The 22500-nt window shown below is 33.2% G+C and overlaps 1 protein-coding gene across 1 annotated transcript in view; it reads right to left on the bottom strand.

The window, feature by feature from the left end:
* Positions 1-22500, bottom strand: part of LOC137614789 (tachykinin-like peptides receptor 86C) — a 102249-nt gene that overhangs the window by 2528 nt on the left and 77221 nt on the right. Inside the window, exons 3-4 of the mRNA XM_068344456.1 lie at positions 9455-9566; positions 617-718 (exon numbers count right to left, since the gene is read on the bottom strand). Coding sequence (XP_068200557.1) covers positions 617-718; positions 9455-9555 — 203 coding nt within the window. The 5' untranslated portion in view covers positions 9556-9566. The remainder of the gene's footprint in view (positions 1-616; positions 719-9454; positions 9567-22500) is intronic.

Below are 22500 nucleotides of genomic sequence, written 5' to 3'. Positions count from 1 at the left end.
TGCCAGTGACATTTGAAAAAATAAACTCTCTTGGAGATAAACCACTACCAAATGGCTTTGACAACTTCATAACATTTTAAGAAGGCCTAAAACAATTGATTTTCAAACGCGTTGTTGTTAATAAAAAGACAACGAAACAAAAAATAAAAAAAAGACTTGGAAATAGAAAAGGAGCAGCGGTACGTATACCCATAAACCTCTTCATGGCCCTGACAGCAAAGCGGCCTTGAACTTCTGACCTGCGGTGCGGGTGGTCTCTGTGTTGGTGCGTGTGTGTGCGTAGGTTTGTGTGTAATGTATATACATACATACATACATACATACATACATACATATATATATATATATATATATACAGAGAGAGAGAGAGAGAGAGAGAGAGAGAGAGAGAGAGAGAGAGAGAGAGAGAGAGAGAGAGAGAGAGAGAGAGAGAGAGAAGATAAGTTAATGCAAATATTCATCGGCGTCATAAGTTGCTCAAAGAAAATAACCTTCCATCTCAAAGAAACAAAAATGATGACCATGTCACTATCAAAATATGAACTAAGCCCTTTCCATTTCCATTAACAACACTTATCATTCATAGAATTCAATTCGTTTTTCTCTAATAAGTTACCTGTCGAAGGATATCGCCATAAGCGTAAGGACACTGGCTGAGATTGTGACGTTGGCCATGAAATTGCTGATCGTGCAGTAGACAGCTCCGAACGGCCAGTCGCTGAGAAGGAAACAGAAAATATAATAATTAAGACATTAATATCAATGTTGTGCATAATAATTAATTCATTAATATCAATGTTCTATAGATATAACTATTTGTTATGGACCTTATTACTATCATTATTATTATTATTATTATTATTATTCTTGGTACTATTATTATTATTATTATCATTATTATTATCGTTATTACAAGCTAAGCTATAGCCCTAGTTGGAAAAGCAAGATGTTATAAAACCAAGGGCTCCAACATGGAAAAACAGCCCAGTGAGGAAAGGAAACAAGGAAATAAATAAACTTCAACAGAAGCAACAAACAATCTAAATAAAATATCATAATTATTAAAAGCGGGTAAGAATAACTTCAAAAGTTCAAACTTACATCTTATGTTTTAATGTTGAACACAAATCTCTCTTTTTATAGTTTTTAAATGAAAGATTGTTGTACAGATAAAAGTCTCGTTCAAGTTTTTCAAATGAAAGATCTATTCTAATGTTGTTACTGTTCTTAAAATATTTTATATTAATTGTTCATTACTTCTCTTGTAGTTTATTTCTTTATTTTATTTTTTCCCTGTTGGAGCCCTTGGGCTTATAGCATCCTGCTTTTCTAACTACGGTTGTAGCTTACATATTATTATTATTAATAATAATAATAATTGTATGAAAACCTCAATGATATTTTCCACAAGTAATTAACAGCAATCTTTATTTTTTAGATGCAAGATTTTGTTTTAGGCATTTTATCCCATATACTTATTATTAAAAGACGGTAAGAGTAACATATAAATTACACGATTTTCCCCTAAAATCATACACTGTTGCTTCTTCCATTAAACTAACTTAAATTCAGTGGATCTAGAGGATAACGTTATGATTTAGGTTAACGTTCCACATGTCACCACATTATTCTGTATATAGTCCTCCTCTCAAAATAAAATTTCTCTTTCAAAGACCTTGTAATTCTTTTCCATATCTCTTCCCATTTAAATTTATGGTGTCATTCATTTTTGTCATTATTCTAGATCAAACGAAGAGCAGGAAAACTGAACATGATACAATGTCCATTGTTTCTCTGATGTTAGATTACATCATAGTTATTCTTCCTCTATTTATAGAATACTGACATTTAAGTCGTGGGAATATTCTATGAATACAGAGACAAAAGGAGAAGCATGTGATATTACAGAACTTATTCAAAAGTGTGGCACGTGTATGTACTGTATACAACAACAACAACAACAACAACAACAAATGCAGATGTTTCTAATTCACAGCATTTTAAAGGCCTCACACATATCAATTTATGGCCAGATTTCATCGCCACGCTGACCTGATTTGTAATGGAGGGAACCTTTAGTCTCATCGCCCACAGCAAACCAACATAAGTTTTCCCTACTGTATGTGTAATAATAAATATTGCACCGGCTCGAAATGTTCAGTAAAAGGGATAGATGTTTATAGAGAACATTAAATATTAACCAAAGATTTTGGAGTATAACGCGCGAGTTGAAAAGAAATGGGAAAGGAAGGGAGATCTTTATGAAAATTTGTTGGCAGGTTATGGTGGGGGGGGAAATGGATGGTGAAAAATTCAAAATACATGAGAGAGAGAGAGAGAGAGAGAGAGAGAGAGAGAGAGAGAGAGAGAGAGAGAGAGAGAGAGAGAGAGAGAATCTAGTCAAAATTATCTTTTTACATTTTTTATTTAATTTTCATGTATTTCTTTTATTTTTGAGAGAGAGGGAATTATCTTTATTTTTCATTTGTTTTTTCAGAGAGAGAGAGAGAGAGAGAGAGAGAGAGAGAGAGAGAGAGAGAGAGAGAGAGAGAGAGAGAGAGAGAGAGAGAGCAAACAGGAGGTTGGGAAGATGTAAATTACTTAAGAAGATTGAAATGATGACGTATTTCAATTCTTTGGATAATGACATTACAACCCTTGGGGTTATAGCATCTTACTTTTCCAACTAGGGTTGTAACTTGGCTTTTAATTACATTAATAATAGTTTTTATTTTTAGGTTTTAAGGATCAAGTGAGTGAGAATCAATTGAGTGACATACATTTGCCGGGAAAAATAGTAAAGAGGACAGAAACTTTCAAGTACCTAGGGTCATATGTTGAGGAAACAGTAGAGCTCCAAATGGATGTAAACAGTAGAATTTAAGCAGAATGGAATCATTGGAGAAGAGTGTCATCAAAGGTTAAATATAAAATTGAAGGGAGAGGTACATAAAACAGTAGCAAGACCTGCCATGACATATGGTGCAGAGACCTGGCCCATGAAAAAGGTCTTTGAGAAGAAAATGGATGTTGCAGAGATGAGAATGCTAAGATGGATGACTGGGATCACGAGACTGGATAAGGTTAGGAATAACTTGGTAAGGGGAACAACAAAGGTTACAGAGAAGTCAAAGAAAATCAAAGAAAAGAGACTACACTGGTTTGGGCACGTCATGAGGAGAGACCAAAAGTATGTTGGGAGGAGGATGTTGGATATGGATGTTCCAGGTAGGGGGAGGAGGAGGGGGAGATCAAAGAGAAGGTGGATGGAGTGTGTAACAGAAGATATGGAGGAGAAAGATCTCACAATGGAGGACGTCGGAGGCAGAAGAAATTGGACAAGGCTTTCCAGAAAAAGCGATCCTGCATAGCGGGGAAAGCTGTAATCGAAGAACACTTAAATGCAAAAAGAGATATAACAAACTGAAAAAATAAAAAAAAAATCGACGGATGCCCACAAATTTAAAAACATTTAAAAGCTTCATGAGGGCAAAAGTAATTAGAAATAATTCCTACTAAAATCAATTAACTTCCTTAAGTTATAAAGAAGAGAATTACCTGAATTTCTTTTATTTTCAGGTTGTAAAATCTGGAATTTAAAGAGATTTAACCATTTTGAAATAAATTGATTGATTTCACACAAATTTATAAACAAAAGCATCATGGAGGTAAAAGTAAAAAGATATAATCCCTACCGAAATGAATTAATTCTATAAAGCTATTGAAAAGAATTACACGCAAGTTCCACTCACCAGTTTTATTTCCCTTTCAGTTGTGTTAGAGAAGTAAAAGCGAGAATGAAAACATTGAAAGAGGAACACAAATTGGCCAACATTATAAACAAATATTATTGCAAGAATTATAATGATTAAATCAGTATTAGGTTCGCAAAGACTTTAATTTTGCATTAAATTATATCATAAAAATATATTTAGAAAGAGGTATATAATTTGTCCAAAATTAAAATTAAAAAATTAACGAAAAATTAAAAGAATTAATTGCTTTTCCTTTTCCAACTAGGGTTGTAGCTCAGCTAATAATAATAATAATAATAATAATAATAATAATAATAATAAATGAAGTATTAATAACACACACGAATAAATTGAAAGAGGAAAACAAATTGGTCATTATGAACAAAAATTATCGTAAGAATTATAATTACTAAATCAGCATTAGGTTCGCGAAGACTTTAATTTTGCATTGAATTGTATCATAAAAATACATTTAAAAAGAGATATATAATTTGGCTAAAATTAGAGTGAAAAATTAACTTAAAATTAAAGTATTAAATCAATATTAGATTTGCATTGAAATATATCATAAAAATTATATTTAGAGAAATATAATTTGGCCAAAATGAAAAAGAAAAATTAACGAAAAATTAAAAGCATTACATCACTGTTAGATTTACTTTGAATCATATCATAACAAATGCATTTGGAATAAAGTTTGGAGATCTTCCCTGAAACAGTTTGGACTTCATTAATTTACCTTAAATGTGCACAGCATAATATCCCCCAAAATAACTGCACTATTTCAGTGCATTATTGGATGCTGTATAATCCACGTAGGTGAGGGGAAATATCTATAAAGAAGAAAAAGGGGAGAAAATCCTCGTTATATAAAAAAGTATTTCAGGTATAAAGTGAAGTGAGCAATATTATACTTCTTTTCATAAATGTAATAGAGTTCCACTAATAGACGGGGGAGACCAGTGATTTTGCGGGCATTTCAATATCTATTGAAAATTTCATTGAAATACACAAAAGTCATAAATAAAAATACATATTCATCCAGTTGCATCAAAAGATGGAAGATAATTGATTTAACGGGTATTTCAATAACTATTGCATATTTAATGAAAATGAAAATCCATCATAGATAAATATTTTTCAATTGCGGTCGCTGCAGCCTCACCATCCTTGTGAGCTAAGGGAGGGGGGTTTGGGGAGCGTATAGGTCTATCTGCTGAGTCATCAGCAGCCATTGCCTGGCCCTACTTGGTCCTTGCTTGGGTGGAGAGGGGGCTTGGGCGCTGATCATGTGTATATATGGTCAGTCTCTAGGGCATCGTCCTGCTTGATAGGGCAATGTCACTGTTCCTTCGCTCTGCCATTCATGGGTGGCCTTTCAACCTTTAAACTAGTATTTTCTTGAGGTGGAAGTAGGGATAAGGGTATATGGAAATGTGCGTGTGTGCGCGTAGGGAGTCAAAGTGCCTGGTGTATGATGCAAATGTATTATGGATGTTATAATGCAGTTAAAAGTGGCACAGACCGTTATGTTGTTTATCTCTGAAGTATCTCCCTTTTATGCCAAAGAGAGAAAAAAGTTTATATTTAAAGCTTAACTGTTACATTCGTTCAAAGGAATTTGAATACTTATACAAAGATATATTAAAAATGATTAAACGTGTTTCATACAGTATTAACATTAATAACATAAAAAACGTTCAGCATAAAAAAACCTTCATAATGCTTGCAGGTATAAAGAGCTTCATGAAAAAGTAATAGAAAATAAAATGCAATAGTTTGCGCTTTATTTAATTATAAAAAAGAAAAAAAAATTACCCAAGTCAGAAAAAATATGTCAGGAAAGGAAAGGTTAAAAACACAAGTTTCAGAAAAAAAGAGAAAAAATCAGACATTTCAGTTATCAGATTTATAACAATATTATTATTATTATTATTATTATTATTATTATTATTATAATCATCACTATCGTTATTATGATGATTATTATTATTATTATTATTATTATTATTATTATTATTATTATTATTATTATTATTAATCATCTAGGTACAACCTAAGTTGGAATAAGCAGGATGATATAAGCCCAAGGGCTCTAACAGGGTAAAATCCACAAGTGAGGAAAGGAAATAGGGAAACAAACTCCATGAGAAATAATGAATAATTAATATAAAATACCTGAACATCATATGCGAAGTCCCAAAACCAATATATATATATCTGTTACAATAAGCGAGAGAGAGAGAGAGAGAGAGAGAGAGAGAGAGAGAGAGAGAGAGAGAGAGAGAGAGAGAGAGAGAGAGAGAGAGAGAGTTATACATCTATATGTAAGGATAACTTTTAAAAACAATTATGTTCATCAGACTACGCAACTTAAATAATAAAAGTCCCTTATTATGCTTCTACTTCAAATTTAAAATTGATTCGATGATATTACATGAAAATACAAATAGTTCTGATATATCAGCTTTCAAAATCGCGCACGAACCTGGGTATTATACAATTACATTTTGGTTTTTAAAAATCCCCTTTCAAATTTATTTTATTTAATCCATCAAGACTCCTCAATAACTAAAACTAGGTAAATAATTATGTTCAGTTTCTTATCAATGATTATTAAATTGCTTCAGGATCTTCATGAATTTCCCAGTTTTTTTACTTTGATTTTTTTCACTTGTTTTTATTTTACTTCGCATTTTCCGTATTCTATTTCCAGAATAAAACAGTAATTTCGATATAAAGATAACATTACTTTTCATGATTGATATTTTGCTTTTGGAATAATAATAATAATGTGCATATACATTATATATATATATACATACATATATATATATATATATATATATATATATATATATATATATATATATATATATATATATACACACACATACATCTTCCAAATGAAATGGAAGTTTGGATCCTAAAAAGAAAATACCAGTGTTCTGAGACGGATTGGTCGTGTGAAAAGAATAGAAATCTCCTGGTAGGATGGAGGCGGGAAAGATGCACTCGAAAGCTTTAAATAGATGGTTGGAACAGGTATTGGAAGGGAGGATCCTCAACAAATAGTAATTGAAAGCTTGAAGAGTAATTCAGTGATCGGTCTTCTGATTAGTTCCTTTAGAGTCTGCAACCTCACCATACTTGTGAGTTAAGGATGGGGGATTTGGGGGAGCCTGAGTCATCAGTAGCCATTGCCTGGTACTTCCTGGTCCTAGTTTGAGTGGAGAGGAGGCTTAGGCGATGATCATATGTACAGTATATATGGTCAGTTTCTAATGCACTGTCTTGCTTGCTAGGTCAATGTCACTGCCCTTTGCCTCTACCATTCATGGGCGAACTTTAAACCATTAAAGGTGCAAGAAGTGGATAACATTTAGGACGTTTTCTGTGGAAAACGTTTTTCCTCGAGTCATCGTTTAAAAAGTATATGTGGCAGTGACTGTCGCGTTGATTTTCTTTCTTTCTGGAGATACAATTTAATGTTTATATATATACAGTATATATACATATATATATATATATATATATATATATATATATATATATATATATATATATATATATATATATATATATATATATATATGCACGTGTAAGGTATTGGAAATAATACGAGCAACGATAATGTTATTAAAAATAGCTTGAATAAAACACCATGCCTGTCTATTAATCTTGGGAATTAAAAATCCACAATTATATACGTTGCATATTCAAAAAGTGCGAAAGCTTCTGTATTTTTTAAATATCCAACGTACATAATTGTAGGTTTATAATTCCACTGTTATTCAAAATATCAAAAAGAGTGATAACAACAGCGTCATTACTAATCATCATTATCAATATTTTTATTCCTATCGAGACAAAAGCCCCGACGAAAATTATCTGAATATCACTGATCAACGTAAAATACAATTTCAAAATAAAAAAGGACTCCTTTCAATACATTCCGGAAGGGGAAAAGAGCCGCAACACTCACATGACATAAAATCCCTTTCTTTTGATCTCTGCTTTTTTGTGACGTGCTATTGAGTGGCATCAAACAAGACGATAAACGATCGATTTTTTTCTCGAACTTAATGTAAAAGCCGACTTCATCTCATCTCATTTCTTGCAACAGAGAGATTTTTTACAAACGTCTTTTGTTTGACTCATAATGTATAGAATTGGAGTCTGAATGGAAGAAACCATCCGAACATTAACAATAAGAGGAAGTTCGAATGCGCTTTTAATTGCGTGCGTTGTATTGACAAACTGAGAGAGAGAGAGAGAGAGAGAGAGAGAGAGAGAGAGAGAGAGAGAGAGAGAGAGAGAGAGAGAGAGAATCCATTTACTGTTTATGGGTATTAGAAACTATATAAATTAAAAATGTTAATAATAGGTGTATCTGAAACAATAATTAAAACTGAATAATCTGAAATATTCGTTAGTATATATATTTATATAATTTATGAATATATATTTATATAATTCATATATATATATATATATATATATATATATATATATATATATATATATATATATATATATACATATATATATATATATATATATATATATATATATATATATATATATATATATATATATATATATATATATATATATAGGGTGGGCTGTGTCACCCTAGCAGTACCAGCTGAACTCGGTTGAGTCCCTTGTTAGGCTGGAGGAACGTAGAGAGTAGAGGTCCCCTTTTTGTTTTGTTTCATTTGTTGATGTCGGCTACCCCCCAAAATTGGGCGAAGTGCCTTGGTATATGTATGTATGTATGTATATTATTATTATTATTATTATTATTATTATTATCATTATTATTATTATTAGCTAAGCTACAACACTAGTTGGAAAAGGAAGATGCTAAAAGCCCAAGGGGCTCCAACAGGGAAAAATTACCCAGTGAGGAAAGGAAATAAGTAAATAAATAAATGATATGAGAAAAAAATTAACAATAAAATAACTTATCAGTAACAACAGTAATGATACAATTTACAAACAAAATCTCAAGTTACCCACGTAGTACGGTAATATATTATATATATGTATATATAATATATATAAATATATATTTATATATATATATATTATATATATATATATACATATATGTATATGATAAATATATATATATTTATAAATATATATATATATATATATATATATATATACAGTATATATATATATATATATATATATATATATATATATATATATATATATATATATATATACAGTACATAAATATATATATATATATATATATATATATATATATATATATATATATATATATATAAATAATTAAATATCACACCCATATCTACCTACCTATCTATCTATCGATATATATATATATATATATGTGTGTGTGTGTGTGTGTGTGTGGGTGTGTGTGTGTGTGTGTTTACATATACATATGGGTGGGTGTTTGTGTATAAACAGACAGAAGCAAAAGAGCATAGGGCCTATAAACCTGTAAATCTTACAGCAAATGAAGACTGTACAATTAATATTAAAAACATACATTATCTCAATATGAGTAATATGCTTAATTAAACGTAAGAAAAAGAATTCTTACAACCCCAAAATCCTTACCTGAGTAACATGTATAATCATACCATGAATACTGATAACAAACTACCCTTACCTGCTTAACATACACAGAAACAGCTCTAATGAGTCTTGCTTACCTGTGCAACATGTATATAAAGTTGAACATACAGTTCAGCACGGACATGAAGAGATCAGCGGCGCTCAGATTCATCAAAAAGTAGTTGGTCACAGTTTGCATTCTTCGGTGCGCTGTGGATGCAGGGAGAGAGGGAAAGAGAGACCTCTATGTTATAAATACTAATGATAATAGTTTTGTCTTTCTACAAGCTTCATTAAGGCTATTATTGTGGATACGATATTTTGAAATGCAAGGAACATATCTGATTATTATTATTATTATTATTATTATTATTATTATTATTATTATTATTATTATTATTTTTACTTGCCATGCTACAACTCCAGTTGGAAAAACACGATGCTATAAGCCCAAAGGCTCCAACAGGGAAAATAGCCCGGTGAGGAAAGGAAACAAGGAAATAAATAAACTACAAGAGAAGCAACTAACAATGAAACAAAACATTTTAAGAGCAGTAACAACATTGAAATCAATTTTTCATACATAAGCTATAAAAACTTGTCTAAATTAAGCTGATGAAAATATAATACAAAAGTTAGTAGGGTAATGTTTTTTGATAAACAATTTAATAATAGTTTTGGGAAACAAACGAAGTCAAGGAAGATGCCTGGTCTAAATTAACATAAAATATAATACAAAAGGTAGTAATGTTTTTGATAAAAAATTTAATAATAATAAGAATAATAATAATAATAATAATAATCTCGCCTATATAATAGAGCTACGTGTTTGGTTATATACTTGGTCTCTCTCCATCCCCCAGGTAGGGGGGAGAGGGAGTAGTCATACCCTGGTGAGAGGGGGTGAGGTGGTGGGAAGAGTTGAATCTGTGTGAATCTAAATATTTAGCCGTCATTTTTGACGGTTCCCGACACTAGTAGTAGTAGTAGTAGTAGTAGTAGTAGTAGTAGTAGTAGTAGTAATAATAATAATAATAATAATAATAATAATAATGCTATGATGAAAAGGAATATTTTAATGAGAGAATGATTTGCTGAAAAGCTGCTTCACAAAGTAAAAATAAAAAATATGACTGAAAAAAAATATGGCTAAAAAGGCAACGAGTATTGACTGAAAAAAAATTAAATTAATTAGTTGATTTGGGTTTGTAAAACATGCCTAATTGGGGGAAATGTTCGGCCAGAAGCGTTACAGGATTTTTTTTATTTTTTTTTATTAATTAGCTTTGGCTGAAAAGTACTCTCCAAGAGAGATTAGTTCACCAAACGTTCAGCTGGGTTCCACAAGGCACTAGAAGAGTTGGAAGCCCCAGGCCTACATGGCTTAGGACTATGAAGCGTGATTGATTGATTGATTGATTGATTGAAAGTTTTCAGGCATCCTGACATCTAAGGTCATTGACGCCGGTAACATTTAATTTATGTATACAAAAATAAAAAATAAAATAAAATAAAAAATAAAAGAGTATTCAATTAAAATCATAAAAGTTGAATGTCATAAAAGTTAAATATTTTTCAGAAGACCTGCTTCTGAAATAAATCTAAAAATGCCACTTGCATGAAGCGTGAAGTTGGAGATGATGAATGGAGAAGTATTGAATTAAAAGCTCAAGATAGAGACGACTGGCGAAATCTAACCGAGGCCCTTTGCGTCAATAGGCGTAGGAGGAGATGATGATGATGAAAAGTTATCGAAATTGGTTTGGGAGAAAAGTAGGAAATACCAGAAATGTAATCTCAAATCATTACTATTTCTATTTAAAGGACACTCATGAATGGCATTGGCAAAGGCAGCGACAATGCCCTAACTAGCAGGACAATGCCTTATAGACTGACCATATACATATATGATCAGCGCCCAAGCCCCCTCTCCATTCAAGCTTGAACGAGGGAGGACCAGGCAATGTCTGCTATTGACTCAGTATGTAGACCTATAGGCTCCCTCAAACTCATCCTTTGCTCATAAGGATGGTGAGGTTGCATACACTATAAGAAACTATCAAGCTTGAGCGGGACTCGAACCCCAGTCCGGCAGATCGCCCGGCAGGGACGTTTCCAATATGCCATCACAATCCTTTGCAACACATGCATGTAAAACAGCTGCAAGAGAACTGAATATAAATGTTCTTGGGGGAAAGTAATGCAGAAATGATTTTGCGTGAAAGATAAAAAAGAACTAAGCGAGAGGGCAGAAAGGAATCCTTTAGCAGCAAAGGTATGTAGGAATGCCTTTATGAAAAAGTTCGCAGAAATGCTTTGAGAGGAAGTAAGAAATACTTTTGATATGACGATTCATAAAGCGCTTTTGTGATAAAGGTATGAGGTAATGCTTTGTAATATATGTATAGTATATACAATAAAAATGATTTGTAAGGTTTATCGAAATGTTTTGCGGAGAGGTTAGGTAAAATTGTGGCATGTAGAAATTTTGTTCTAGAGAAATAGGTTGAAAAGGATTTGCAGGGGAGGTATAAAACCATAGGTTTTTTTTTTTTTTTGGGGGGGGGTGGAGAAATTCTTGGAGGAAATTGTATGCAAAAGACTAATTGCAGAAAGGTATCTGCTCTGCTGGAAAAGTAAGATGAAATGCTGTAAAAAGAAAAAAAAAGGTATTGTAGATATGCTTTGCCTTAGTTACATCTTGAAATGCTTTGATATAAATATGCATTATCGATATTATTTTAAACCAAGCGGCAACCCTACTTGGAGAAGTAGGATGTTACAAGCCCATAGGCCCAAGCTGAGAAAGTTTCCCGATGCAGAAAAGTAGAGAATACAACAATAAAAAATAAAGACAAATATAGAAAATAGGCATATTGATATTAAATAAACAAATAAAAAAATAGAGAGTGCAGAACCCCGCCACGGAAGTTTATTTCATGAAACCAGCTTGCCTTTTCATGAATCAATTTAGTCCGAAAGCGTATTTGAAGTCTCTGTGACAACCACATGCGAACTTGAGATTAAGGTTAGGGTTAATTCGGTCAACCTTTTGCTCGTCCTTGACCTTGACCTTTGGTCTGCGACTTTCAAAATTGAGTCACTTCCACGTCTCGACATAGCAATTAATTCCTAAAAGTTTCACAACTCCACAAGTAAAATTGTGGCCAGGAAATTGTTCACAAACAAACAAACGGACAAACAGGGGCGAAAACAACCTCCTCCCAACTTCGTTGGCGGAGGTAATAAACTTTGAACTGAGATTAATGAGAATCTGCTCCACACCAAAACCTTGTGTACCAAGTTTGAACTTTTCTGTCTGAAGTTCCAAAGAGACATTAGTTCTATTAGGAAGATTATTCCACAACTTGGTCAAAACTAAATTTTGAAGTATTGAGCCTAATGAAAGTAAAGGAGAGGCTATTAGAATTACTTGCATATCGTCTGAGAAAATCTGACTGCTAAACTATGAGAAATATTACGCATCTTGCAAAATGAGATAATTGAATAAGAATTTAGTAAACCTAAAATGCTTTTAATCAAGAATTCGAGATAAAGAACTGCAAAGTCTAAACCAAAGAAAGTAGATTTAATGGTAACGAACCAAGCTTCTTTTATGGTCACTTTACATTCATTTTAAGCTGACACAAACTCAGAGCAACAACTCTTGGTTGTGCAAGTAAAATCTGTTCCCTTCTGGTCTGTGTGAAAATGGTTTTGCTAGAAAGGTAAGTAGGAATCATTTTGAGAAATAAATGCAGAATTGTTTCGGCATAAAAATGGAAAAATAAATTACTTTTGTGGGAAATGTATATAAAAAGCAACTGAGAAAAAGGAATGCAAAGAATTATATGGCAAAAACTGCATGTCAAAATACTTGTGAGAAAAATGTATGGCTATATTTTGTTGTTGTAAAGGTATACAAAATAGTTTTGCGGGAAATTTATATAAAAATATTCTATACCTTATGAGAATTATAAATAGAAATCCTTTGGTGAGAAAGGTGTGGCAAATGTAAGGTGATATGCCTTTGTCAGGAAAATATGAAGAAATGCTTTTCCGAGAAGAGGGACATAAATTGTTGTGGAAAGTGTACCTACGTTATAATACTTTATTAAGAAAATGTAAGAGAAATTAGTTGCGTCGATTTTTTAAATGGAAACAAATATAGAGCTGTTTTCTCTTAACGATAAATAGAAATGATATGTAAATAAATTTACGAGAGAGGTATTTATAAACCTTTGCTTGGAGTATGTAGTGGTTGCCGATAGGATAACGTCCCTGTCTGACACTCGCCAAGCTAGGGTTCGAGTCCCCCCCCCCCCAACTCGTTAGTGTTTTTGGTAGCTGCAACCTCACCATTCTTGTGAGCTGAGAATGGGGGGTTTGGGAAAGCCAATAGGTTTATCTGCTGAGTCATCAGCAGGCATTGCCTGGCCCTCCTTGGTCCTAGCTTGGATGGAGAGGGGGCTTGGGCGCTGATCAAATGTATATATGGTCAGTCTCTAGGGCATTGTCCTACTCGATAGGGCAATGTCACTGTCCCTTGCCTCTTCCATTCATGAGCGGCCTTTAAACCTTTTAAAGGCTTTTAGCAAGAAAGGCAAGAAATATTTTTGCGCAAATGGTATATAGGAAAGCGTAGGCCAAATGTTTTGACTGAAACAGACGTAGAACTAATTTGCAAAAATCAAATATAAAAAACTGCAAGAAATATATGTACAAAGATTTTTACATGGAAAATATAGAGACATTTTTCACCAAAATGGTATTGTTAGAAAATATTTACAGGAAATGTAAGAAGAAATAGCTACTTTGGCGATAAAAGAGGTACAGTTTCATACCAAATTATGAGTCAGACAATGATATCCTATATTCAAAGATCATCCATCATATTCATGCATAGCGTGATGAGGGATATCAAGGAAGAAGAAAACTCGCAGGGCTCTATTGAAGAGATATGAGGTTGCCAGCTGAAGGAAGAATAATAATTGCATCTTTCGGTAGGTAAGAGAAGATACATATTCTGTATGTTAGAAAAGGATTCCAATTGAAATTGCTAAAGATGAAAGTGCTTATTAGCATCGGGAACTTTGAGCTTAAAGAAAATATTTGAATTTTACTGGATCATGAGAGGGTCGAAACAAATGACTCGTGATGGTATTGGAGATTATTATCACTAGCCAATCTACAACCGTAACTGGAAAAGCAGGATGCTATAAGCCCAAGGTCTCCAACGTGGAAAAATAACCCTTTAAGGAAATGAAATAAAGATATAAATAAACTACAAGACACGTAATGGACTATCAATATGAAATATTTTAGAAATAGTAGCAATATAAAAATAGATCTTTCATATATATATATATATATATATATATATATATATATATATATATATATATACATATATATATATATATATATATATATATGTATATATATATATGTATATATATATAAACTATAAAGAGACCCATATGTCAGCCTGTTCGACGTGTGATGAAACACGGAAAGAAGAATTATGCAAAACAAGAAGACAGATCGAGGTTAAGGGTTGCTCACGTTAAGAGGAAAAAAATCGTAAAGCGAAAATCAGGGAAGGAAAAAAAAAATTCAAGTCATTCGTGCTATGAAGTGATTATGTTTGTACAGAGAGAGAGAGAGAGAGAGAGAGAGAGAGAGAGAGAGAGAGAGAGAGAGAGAGAGAGAGAGAGAGAGAGAGAGAGAGAGTATGACTCCCGAGCCAAAGGTCACCAATAACCAGACGGCACGCGAGGTGGAGGTAAATGGTAATGTACACGCAATGGGGATTTTCCATGTTGTTGTTGTATACCACACCTGTAAGACATGGTATTATTATTATTATTATCATTATTATTATTATTATTATTATTATTATTATTATTATTGTTGTTGTTGTTGTTGTTGTTGTTGGTGTTAATATTAATATTATCAATATTATTATTATTACTATCATTATTATTATTATTATTATCATCATCATTATTATTATTATTGGAGTTGGTGTTAATAGTAATGTTATCAATATTATTATTATTATTATTATTATTATTATTATTATTATTGTTGTTGTTGTTGTTAATATTAATATTATTATTATCAACATTATTATTATTATTATTGTTATTGTTATTATTGTTGTTATTGTTATTGTTATTGTCACTGTTGTTGGTGTTGTTGTTGTTGTTAATATTATTATTATTATTATTATTATTATTATTATTATTATTATTATTATTACCTTAACCAACGAAGTTGGAAGGTCATGATTTACCCCTGTATGTGAGTGTGTTTGTTTGTGAACAGCTTCTTGGCCACAATTTTAATCATACTTATGAAACTTGCTGACATTAACTGTTATGTAAAACGCTGGAAATAATTAAATTTTGGAAGGTCAAGGTCAAAGGTTAATGTTACGACTTAACAAAAGGTCGAGAAATAAGAGGTCTGCGCTCTACTGAGTGCCCCTCTAGTTATCATTACTAGCTAAACAACAATCCTAGTTGGAGAAGCGGGATGCTATAAACCCAAGGGCTCCAACAGGGAAAAATAGCCAAGTGAGGAAATGAAATAAATAAACTTTATGACAAGTAATGAATGATTAAAATAATATATTTCCAAAGTAGTAACAGAATTGAAATAGATATTTCATATATCAACGGTAAAAAGAGACTTATGTCAGCCTGTTCAACATAACAACATTCGCTGCAAGATTGGACTGTTGCAGTTCTACTGATTCAACTACACGATTAGTTTGATCATTCCACAACTTGACCACAGCTGGAATAAAACTTCTAGAATACTGTGCAGTATTGAGCCTCAAGAATTATCTGAATATATAGTATTACAAAGGTTTATCTTGGCCCTCCGTCTTCGATATAAAAGTACCCGTGACTGATACCCGCTTCATTACTGAAATCACACACTCCTTCAGTAAATGTTTAACAAAAGAGACGAGATAAGCACCATGTGTGCAGTGTGGAGTAAAATTCTACAAAAGTCAACTTAGTTTTATGCAAAATTAAAGGTATGTGGATTACGTATTGGAGGATTTGAATGTGACCGAGATCCAGCTGTGTGTGTGCGTGTCTGTCTGTGTGTTTGTATTCCAATATTCAGCAACAGATTTTTACCGAATTCTCCCCACTTAAGAACCACACGCACAAAGAGATATTCAAATAAGATAAATGCAACTACCCGCTCCAGGATTTGAGCTTATGCCTCTGAATCGACACAAAACTAGACAGTGTACTTATCCACTGGACAATCAAGAGATATAAAAGTTGATCTCGACTATTATCATTATTATTTTTTGCCAAGCTACAAACCTAGTTGGAAAAGCAGGATGCTCTAAGCCCAAGGGCTATAACAGGAAAAATAACTCAGTGAGGAAAGGAAATAAGGAAATAAACTGCAATAAAATTTCTTTCATATATAAAATATAAAAACTTCAAAATAACTAGGGATATAAGATAGAATAGTGTGCCTGAGTGTACCCTCAAGCAAGAGAACTCTACCCCAAGACAGTGGAAGATCATGGTGCAGAGGCTATGGCATAGGGAGGATGCCTCCTCCCCTCCGTCACCTTCTTCCTTTCCTATTGACCAAAAGAGGCTGGGGCGCCTCTAAACTAATCAAAGCAAAATTTGCTTATTATCCTTAACCCACATCCTATCCCAAACCACCTACAAATAAAAGTTGCAGATCATCCAACAACCTAAATCCCCTACAACATAAAAACCCAACCAAAGATTTACGGGCTGCAAGTGTGCTAGAGTCCGTGCCTGACCGTAAGGGCCATGCAATTCCCCAGATAATCGATCATATACTGGGCTATTAAGAGATATAAAATTTGATCTCAACTTTCTTATGACTATTTCACTGTAGTTAACATACTTTAACTTATATTCGAAATAATCCCATCTCAACCGCGATAAGCGATTGTTAAGTTTGCAACATGTGGATGGTTATGAAGATCTTGTTAATTACTTTTATAATTAGAGAAGAGTTACAAATGGTTTATAATATAAAATCCACTCTTCGTTGGAAATAACATACCTAAAGTGAAATTCCAAATCAAGTTAAGAATTCTTTATTTCAGAGGATCAAAAATGTATATTAGACAGTATTCGAACCTAAAACCTGGTACATACATGTATGATGTATGAGAAAATGGAAACCTGGAAGGTGTTAGTTTTGGATGACAGAAGTATGGAAGTGGCTGATTAGTATATGTATATGAGAGTATAGTAGGTTGGCCAGGGCACCAGCCACCCGTCAAGATACTACCACTAGAGAGTTATGGGGTCCTTTGACTGGCCAGAAAGTACTACATTGGATCTTTCTCTCTAGTTACGGTTCTTTCCCTTTGCCTACACAGACACCGAATAGAATGGCCTATTCTATACAGATTCTCCTCTGTCCTCATACACCTGACAACACTGAGATTACCAAACAATTCTTCTTCACCCAAGGGGTTAACTACTAAACTGTAATTGTTCAGTGGCTACTTTCCTCTTAAGGGTAAGGGTAGAAGAGACTCTTTAGCTATGGTAAGCAGCTCTTCTAGGAGAAGGACACTCCAAAATCAAACCATTGTTCTCTAGTCTTGGGTAGTGCCATAGCCTCTGTACCATGGTCTTCCACTGTCTTGGGTTAGAGTTCTCTTGCTTGAGGGTACACTTGGGCACACTGTTCTATCTAGTTTCTCTTCCTCTTGTTTTGTTAAAGTTTTTATAGTTTATATAGGAAATATTTATTTCAATGTTTTTGCTGTTCTTAGAATATTTTATTTTTCCTTGTTTCCTTTCCTCACTGGGCTATTTTCCCTGTTGGAGCCCCTGGGCTTATTGCATCCTGCTTTTCCAACTAGGGTTGTAGCTTAGCATTTAATAATAATAATAATAATAATAATATAAAACATGATGGCAAGACGAGAAAATAGGTGGGTCACAGATTTAAAAAAAATAGTAACAGGATGTGCTCAAGAGAAATGACTTAAATTAGAAATGACTTGACATTATATATATATATATATATATATATATATATATATATATATATATATATATATATATATATATATATATAGATAGATAGATAGATAGATATGTCACTAACACTCGTGATTTTAATCAATGTAAATATCGACCACAATGGTATTTAACATCGAATTGTACCTTGGGAATATCCATCTACTGACAGGAATTCCTTTATGGTAATAGTTTCTGGCGGGCAGAGATTCGAACCCATGCCACTCAGCCGAAACCATGCCTACGAGGACTCTACCATCAGTTGATAGAGTACTCGTAGGTATGGTTTCGGCTCAGTGGCATGAGTTCGAATCTCTGCCCAGCCAGACGCTATTACCATAAGGGAATTCCAGTGGATTGATATTCCCAAGGTAGAATTTGGTATTAAATGCCATTGTGGTTGATATTTACAAATATATATATATATATATATATATATATATATATATATATATATATATATATATACATTTACATATATATACATATATATACACACACACACACACACATATATATATATATATATATATATATATATATATATATATATATATAATATCAGTGTTGTCAGATGCAGTGTTTCAGTATTTATCTCACGTTTGGTAGGTCTTGAATCACTCCCAGCCAAACACCCAGCATTCAAAATACCAGCAATGACTAATACCTCAACATACTCTTCTCAGCCCCAACTCTTCCAAATTGTATCAAGAAAAAGACACACACACACACACACACACACACACACACACATATATATATATATATATATATATATATATATATATATATATATATATAGTTATATACTGTACATATATACACACATATATATATATATATTAAATCAAATTTTATTATGAATTCCAATCTTTATACATCCAAAAATAATCTTTTAAAAGCAGTTCGCTTTACTGATTAGGATCCGATATTTTAGGATCTGACCTCAATCTTCTTAAAACTAACCGTGATCATCCAGGTAATCTTTTAATCAAGAAACTGAGAGAGAGAGAGAGAGAGAGAGAGAGAGAGAGAGAGAGAGAGAGAGAGAGAGAGAGAGAGAGAGAGAGAGAGAGAGAGCCGTCTTCTCTATTTATATGTATGGTGCATGTTGCAAGTGCATTACATAGCTTCCCCCACGCCGCTAAAGCAGCCATGCATGTGAATGAGAGAAAGAGCTGCCCTAGTTGTCTTGCACAAGATATGCAGAATTTAGGTGAGAGAGAGAGAGAGAGAGAGAGAGAGAGAGAGAGAGAGAGAGAGAGAGAGAGAGAGAGAGAGAGAGAGAGAGAGAGAGGCATGTGCAGGGAGTAGGGTTTAGTAAAGATATTCAAGACTGTATTTCAGAAAATATTCTTATTCTTATGTTAACATCCTTATAATATTTTAATTATCTTTGCAATAGTACCTGGTGTATACATCTGCAGAAAAATATTCAATTAATCTTTATCATAGGTGTATATGAAGATATTTGTACGTATTTATAAATTGGAAATATAAGGAAGATTGAACAAAGTAATCGTACCATGGAACAAAATAATGCTTCTATTTTGACAGAAAAATAGAATTGCTTTAAATAAATCAATTAACTCCTGAATTACACGGTCAAAGAATATACACATTTGTCTTTTCCATTCAAGTAAAAGGATTCCAAATTGATGACTGAAGCGGTAAAAGGTAGCAACGGATTGTTTGTTTAATTCATTTAGCTGACGTCAGAACACCAAATTTCATTGAAAGGAAAAAGACAAAGTTAGAATTCATACAAATATTTCCTCATATGCATTTCAACTTAGTGAAATACAAAACTAATACAAACCTTGATACCTTATGAATACATTCTGACAAAAAAGATATGAAATGATAACGTCCAAATAAATATTTACATAATCAGCTACAATAAAAATATGTAAAATAAAAGTTGGGAATGGTCTCCGCACTCCTCAAGAGATATTAGTTCAACAAACGTTCAGCTGGGCTCCACAAGACACTAGAAGAGTTAGAAGATCCAGACCTACATGGCTGAGGACTATGAAGCGCGAAGTAGGAGATGATGAATGGAGAGGTATTGAATCTAAAGCTCAAGATAGAGACTACTGGCGAAATCTAATCGAGGCCCTTTTCGTCAATAGGCGTAGGAGGAGATGATGAAAATAAAAATTAACATATGAATAAACTTCTATAAACTTGAAAACACCATTGGATTACAAAGAAAATAAATCTCTTCTACAAATACCTTGAGCAAGTAACAAACTGTGGACTCCCATAGGGACCAGCACACGAAGGGATCAAGTTTGGGTTGTTCAAAAACCATGTGTTGCTTGGGGGAATTTCAAAAGTTCAAACTTGCAGCAAATGTTTATGTTGAACAGGCTGACATATGTCTTTTTATAGTTTATTTATGAAATATCGGTTTTAATGTTGTTGCTTTTTTTAAAAATATTTTCTTTTAGTTGTTCATCATTTCTCATATCGTTTATTTATTTCCTTATTTCCTTTCCTCACTGGACTATTTCCTCTGTTGGAACCCTTGGGCTTATAGTATCCTTCTTTTCCAACTAGGGTTGTAGCTTACCTAATAATAATAATAATAATAATAATAATAATAATAATATGTCCCTTTAGATTACGGTGAACGGATTCCAATATTTATGTCATATTACTATACTTCCATGATAGAGTCTACCCATGAAAATGGTTGATCAATGAGTCAGAGTAATCTTTGAAGATATATATAAAATCTCATGCATTCTGAAATGTCATTTTGACTGTTCTTTTGTATTTGAATTGGTTCCAATTGAATAGAGAGTCTGAGCTTGTTGTTGTACTAAATAAATCTCTGGTTACTGTCATGCTTGTAGACGTGCTTATTTGGAGTAACAGAAGGCTTATTGTCTTTGGCAAGGTTAACAGGTCAGATTTGACTGGAATAACTATACTCAGCTAAGAACTGTTACTTAGAGAGTTCAGGCTTCAACTGGAAGAGTAAAATTTAACCATAAAAGACACCAAAGAGAAAGTTATATTTTCATATATCGTAAGACAAGTATTCCCGTAAATGCTTTAAAAGCATCCACAATTAGTTTGACTATTTAAACCCATATTTGGTTGTGGGGATACCTTAACGTGGTGAAAGGGTTCGTGTATTGGCATGATCAGCAAAGCTGTACGAGTCAGGGACAACCATACTAGATTGGCTTACTGTGAGTGATCAGACAAAAGTCTCCCACCATCACGAATCCAAGGTGGCTAGCGTGGTGCTGAAAAATGGCAAAACCCAAGACATGACAAAGGACAGGTCTGAGGCCTTTGTCTTGAAGTGGACAAGAAACGGCTGCATTTGTTGTTGTTGCTGGTTGAGACAACCTCTTTCAGGAAGTGTGGACTCTCCACGTGCATGCAGCCAAGCAAACTGATTAAATCAAAAGAGCTTGGCCAGGGCACCAGTCATCCGTTGAGATACTACCGCAAGAGAGTTATGAGATCCTTTGACTAGCCAGACAGTAGTACATTGGATTCTTCTCTCTGATTACGGTTCATTTTCCCTTTGCCTACACATACGCCGAATAGTCTGGCCTATTCTTTACATATACTCATCTGTCCTCATACACCTGACAACACTAAGATCACCAAACAATTCCTCCTCTCTCAAGGGGTTAACTACTGCACTGTAAATGTTCAGTGGTCACTCTCCTCTTGGTAAGGGTAGAAAAGACTCTTTAGCTATGGTAAGCAGCTCTTTTAGGAGAAAGACACTCCGAAATAAAACCATTGGTCTCTAGTTTTGGGTAGTGCCATAACCTCTGTACCATGGGCTTGCATTGTCTTGGGTTAGAGTTCTCTTACTAGAGGATACACTCGAGCAAACTTTTTATTGTTTATATAGGAAATATTTATTTTAATGCCGTTGCTGTTCTTGAAATTTTTCATATTTTCTGTGTTTCCTTTCTTCACAGGGCTATTTTCCATGTTGGAACCCCTAAGCTTATAGCATCCTGCTTTTCCAACTAGGGTTGTAGCTTAGCAAGTAATAGTAATATTACCAATAATCTTTTTTTCCTTTCAGTTTGCCAAAGGTTGGCACTTGA

This window comes from Palaemon carinicauda, chromosome 21 (assembly GCF_036898095.1).
Source record: "Palaemon carinicauda isolate YSFRI2023 chromosome 21, ASM3689809v2, whole genome shotgun sequence".
Taxonomy (NCBI): Eukaryota; Metazoa; Arthropoda; class Malacostraca; order Decapoda; family Palaemonidae; genus Palaemon; species Palaemon carinicauda.
This window is presented reverse-complemented; position numbering and strand designations above follow the sequence as displayed.